Source organism: Nicotiana tomentosiformis, chromosome 3 (assembly GCF_000390325.3).
Source record: "Nicotiana tomentosiformis chromosome 3, ASM39032v3, whole genome shotgun sequence".
NCBI lineage: Eukaryota > Viridiplantae > Streptophyta > Magnoliopsida > Solanales > Solanaceae > Nicotiana > Nicotiana tomentosiformis.
Window position 1 is genome coordinate 117983781 of NC_090814.1, and position 4786 is coordinate 117988566.

Below are 4786 nucleotides of genomic sequence, written 5' to 3' on the forward strand. Positions count from 1 at the left end.
TGAGCACTTGAGGTGTAATTTATGAGATGTGATATTGGCACGTTATATTGTTCGGAAGTTTTGTTCGGTTGTTTGCACGAGGTTTCTGCTGTGCTATTATTACTATTGATTTATACACATGAGGCGTGACAAGGCGGGCTCTATATATAAGGTGGGCTATATATGTGGGTTTACGCATGTGGCGAGACAAGGTGGGAATATTATTATGCGCGTGCAGCGAGACAAGGCGGGCATTTACATTATTATTGCACACGTGGCGAGACAAGGTGGGCTATGTCAGGAATTGAATTGTGATGACTTGTTATAGCCTTGGGGCATTGTTGTTGTTGCATATTTACTTTGGGACTATGAGGCGGTACCTAGGGAGATCCCCATGTCTTGCATATTTACTTTTGGGACTACGAGGCGTTACCTCGGGAGATCCCCTGTTGAGCATTTACTTTTGGGACTACGAGACGGTATCTCGGGAGTGCCCTTTTGTTGACATCTCTCTATGGTTTCACTTGCCTTTGGTTATTTTGTATTTCCGTGATAGGAAAATCCTTGTGATCTGCTATGATGTATTATTTGATTTTACTGTGTTTGTATTCCTTGTTGTATTGTATTGGCTTGGGCTTTTTAGTACGAGACTATGAAGATTTATATTCCTAGTTTTTTTCGATTTTTGACAACTTAGTTGTTTTAAATAAAAGAAGTTACTATTATGTTTTGAATTAATAAGTTTTACATCTAAAGCAATAGGTTATCTGATATTTATTTAAATTGAAATGTCATTTTTCTTCACTCCAACTATTTCTACAATAAACTCATTTCTTTATTGAATTCTTACTTGGTTTAAAAATGATAACCTTACTTTATTGAAAAATAAATTAATCGTGTGGTTTATGTATAGACATATTTGGCACGAGAGTTATCCGTGTGGTTGTAATAGAGATATGGACACGAGGTGCCACGGAAATATGAAAGTGGGCTGAGACCCGTATTTTTATGATTATGAGATGAGGTATCACAAGGTGACTTTTATTTGAAAGAATTATATTCAAAATATTATTGGAAAGAATTATATTCGAAAGAGATTTATTTGAAAGAATTTTATTCTGAAAAGTATTATTTGAGAAGCATATAGGCGAAAGATTTATATTTGAAGTACTTGATTTAATTGGATGTATTTGTATTTATTATTTGTTGAGCAATAATAATGATGTTCTTGTTGCCCTGATGTGCATATCACTGGTTGATTTGTGTTGCCCTTATTATTATTTGTTTCCTATTATTTTTGTATACTATATTGCACAGGTTATTAGACTAGTGAATGTCTTGACTGTACCTCGTCTCTACTCCACTGAGGTTAGTCTTGATACTTACTGGGTACCGACTGTGGTGTACTCATACTACAAATCTGCATATTTTTGTGCAGAGTCGGTATTGAAGATATCGGACTCAGACAGAGTTAGAGTGTAATCACAAGGATTCAGGGTAGAGTTGCTTAGTCATCGCAGTACCTTGGAGTCTTTTCATTTTATTGTACTGTTAATTATTAATCAAACAGTATTGAGTATTCGATCCTTGAGATCATTTCATGTATTCAGTTAGAGTTCGTGACTCAGTATTACCAGTCTTGGGAGGTTGTTATATTTGTAATTATCTCCGCTGTTGGTTTATATAAAAAAAATGGCTTGAATTGTTATTATAATCGGCTTAACTAGTCTTAGAGACCAAATGCCATCACGACACCTGTGGTGGGATTTTGGGTCATGACATTAACTGCTCCTCATACTTGTGCTACTAGAATCAATAGAATCGGGAATGCTACAGTTTACATGGACAAGAACTTTCCTTTTACATACCTAGGATGTCCAGTTTATATAGGGAGAAAGAGGATTGCTTACATTGATTGCTTGGTTAATAAAATAATTAAGAAGCTTAATGGGTGGCATGGTAAAATACTTTCATATGGAGGTAGAATTATTCTTATTAAACATGTTCTACAATCTCTCCCTATATATACTATGACTGCTATGTCCCCTCCCAAGAGCACTTTTAACTTGATTGAGAAGCATTTTGCTAATTTTTTCTGGGGCTACTCAGGGGAACATAAGAATTATCATTGGAGATCTTGGAAAACATTATGCTTCCCCTTAGAGGAAGGAGGCATTGAAGTGAAAAGAATGGATGTCTTTGATAATATTCTAGCTACAAAAAGGTGGTGGAGATTCAGGACCATCCCATCTTTGTGGGCTACTTTCATGAGACATAAATATTGCTCAAGATTTCACCTTGTGAGTAAAAAGAACGCTTATGGTGACTCTCATGTTTGACAGAAGATGAGAAAGGTTAGAGATAAGGCCGAACCTCACATCTTTTGGCTTATTAATTCGGGAAATTGTAGTATGTGGTGGGACAATTGGACTGGTATGGGCCATTTAGCATCCTTGTTACCAGATGATACCAACAACAATCCTAAAGTGCTAGTCAAGGAGCTCATTCAACATGGAAACTGGAATATTCATACAGTCATAGGCTTCTTCCCAGATGACATTGTTCAAATCACTATGAATGTCAACATTGGAAAGCATGACATCCCTGATCAAGCAATATGGGATCTCACAGAGAATGGTAAATATTCCAACAAAACTGTTCTAAACATGTTCAGAGATGTCAAGCCTAAAGATAATTTCTTAAGAAAGGTATGGCACCCTAGCATTCCCTTTAAAATTTCCTTCTTAACTTGGAGATTATGGATGTCTAAACTTCCATTTGATGAGGTAATTCTTAACTTTGCTAAACAAATTATTTTAAGATGTGTCTATTATACTATCCACTAAAATAAGTATATACAACATGTTTTAATGGAAAGTGATGTAGCTAGGTACATTTGGAAACTCATTGGTGCTCCTATTGGCATCATCCACAAATACATTCCCATTAGAGGGTGGTTTAACCACTAGTGGCATCAAATGAGCAAAATATCATACACAAACAAGTTTTACAAATTACTCCTATCATTGTATCTTGGGAGATCTGGAAAAATATGTGCGCATGTAAATATGGTAACCAAAATAGATTCAATTTTTACAAGATGAAGCAACAGATAATATGGAACATACAAGTTGCAGTTCATAGAATCTTCCCTAGGTGCAAACTGACTTTGCGTTGGGTCAAATATTATGATGATATGATGAGATTACAACCAGTTCCTAAAGCCATTATTGTAGCTTGGAGGAAACCTCTCCAAGGATCCTTCAAACTTAACACTGATGATAGCTATATACATGAGAATGTGAAAGCAGGTCTTGTTGGTACTATGAGAAATGATCAGGGAGATTTCATTATGGCATTCTCAGTCCAAGCCAAATGCAGTAACAATAACGATGCAGAATCCCAAGTTGTTTTATTTGAGATCAAATGGTGCATACAAAATGGTTGGTCTAACTTCAATATAGAGCTGGACTACCTCCTAGTGACAACCATGTTAAAAGAAGGAAATACAGACAACTACAAAATGAAGAGGATCAATGAGAATATTACACAGTTTATGAACCACGCCAAAATCACTCCTATGCACTGCTATAGGGAAGCAAATCAAGTGGTTGACTACCTAGCTAAATTAGCCACAACCACCTCTGGCAGTAACATATATCTTTCCTTTCAATAACTTCTTATAGGTTCCAAAGGCCCTTTCATAATAGATAAATTGCAGATGCCTAGTATTAGGACAAAGAACGATAAGGCAATTATTTTTTGTAAGCTACTAAGTTGTGATTGTGTTACACAGAGGTGAAGTGTATGTAATCACCCTTCTGTGTTTTTTGGTAAGGATATTTATATCCTTGTGTTGTAATTGTTGGAGGTAAGGCTATACCCCCTCCGATTTTTGAAGATAAATACAACATCCCCAATGAACCCCGAAAAAATATTTAAAAAAATAATCAAAAAGAGGAAAGTATGTAAATTGCCCGTGTGATAACCCAAAAGGTCATCTTATATTTTAGAACTCGAATCTGCGCTCTTAAGCCTTAAAAATCTCATTCTTTTATCCTCCTCGACTTGCGTACGCAGTCCGGGTAGGTTTCCGGAAAGCTTTTATGTTGAAAATTGATGAAAATAAGAATTTATGCCTTAAAAGTTGATTTTAGTTGACTTCGATAAATATTTTTAGTAAACGAGCCCGGATCTGTGCTTTAACAGTCCTGGTAGGTCCGTATCAAATTATGGGACCTGGGCGTATGCCCGAAATCGAATTCGAAAGTCCCTAGCTTGAGTTATGAATTTTTGATAAAAATTAAAAGTTTGAAAATTAATTATTTTTAAGAATTGATTGATGTTTGGCATTGTTAGTATCGGGTCCGTATTCTGGTTTCGGAGCCTGGTACAGGTTCATTATGATATTTAAGATTTGTCTGTGAAATTTGGTGAGAAACGAAGTTTATTTGACGTGATTCGAACGTCCAGTTGAGAAAATAGTAATTGTAAAGTGTTCTTGAGAGTCTCATTCGATTTTGTGCTAAATTCGTAGTTCTAGGTGAGATTTTGGTGATTTGATCATGCGAGCAAGTTCGTATGATGTTTTTAGACTTGTGTGCATGTTTGGTTTGGAGCCCCGAGAGCTCGGGTGAGTTTCGGATAGGCCACAGGATGTTTTGGACTTTGGAAATCTGGTTTTTTTGCAGAGTCTGTATTCTGGCATGTCCTTCTTCGCATTTGTGAAGGTACCCTCGCGGACGCGAAGAGTAAACTGGGCAGCTGAGGATTTCTTCTTCGCGAACGTGAAGCGATGGGGGCGTTA

At 36.5% G+C, this 4786-nt stretch overlaps 1 protein-coding gene across 1 annotated transcript; it reads left to right on the plus strand.

Moving 5' to 3' along the window:
* Positions 1–2009: 2009 nt before the first annotated feature.
* On the plus strand, positions 2010–3655 carry LOC138908402 (uncharacterized). Its single transcript, XM_070199065.1, has 3 exons — positions 2010–2203; positions 2390–2687; positions 3080–3655. The coding sequence occupies exons 1-3, from the start codon at positions 2010–2012 to the stop codon at positions 3653–3655; spliced, it is 1068 nt and encodes a 355-aa protein (XP_070055166.1).
* The last annotated feature ends 1131 nt before the right edge of the window (positions 3656–4786 follow it).

Coding starts and splice junctions, on each gene's coding strand:
- LOC138908402 (XM_070199065.1), top strand. CDS start 2,010: ATGACTGCTATGTCCCCTCCCAAGAGCACTTTTAACTTGATTGAGAAG. Junction 2,204..2,389: donor AATATTCTAGCTACAAAAAG/GTGGTGGAGATT, acceptor GGGAAATTGTAG/TATGTGGTGGGACAATTGGA. Junction 2,688..3,079: donor AAGATAATTTCTTAAGAAAG/GTATGGCACCCT, acceptor AATTTTTACAAG/ATGAAGCAACAGATAATATG.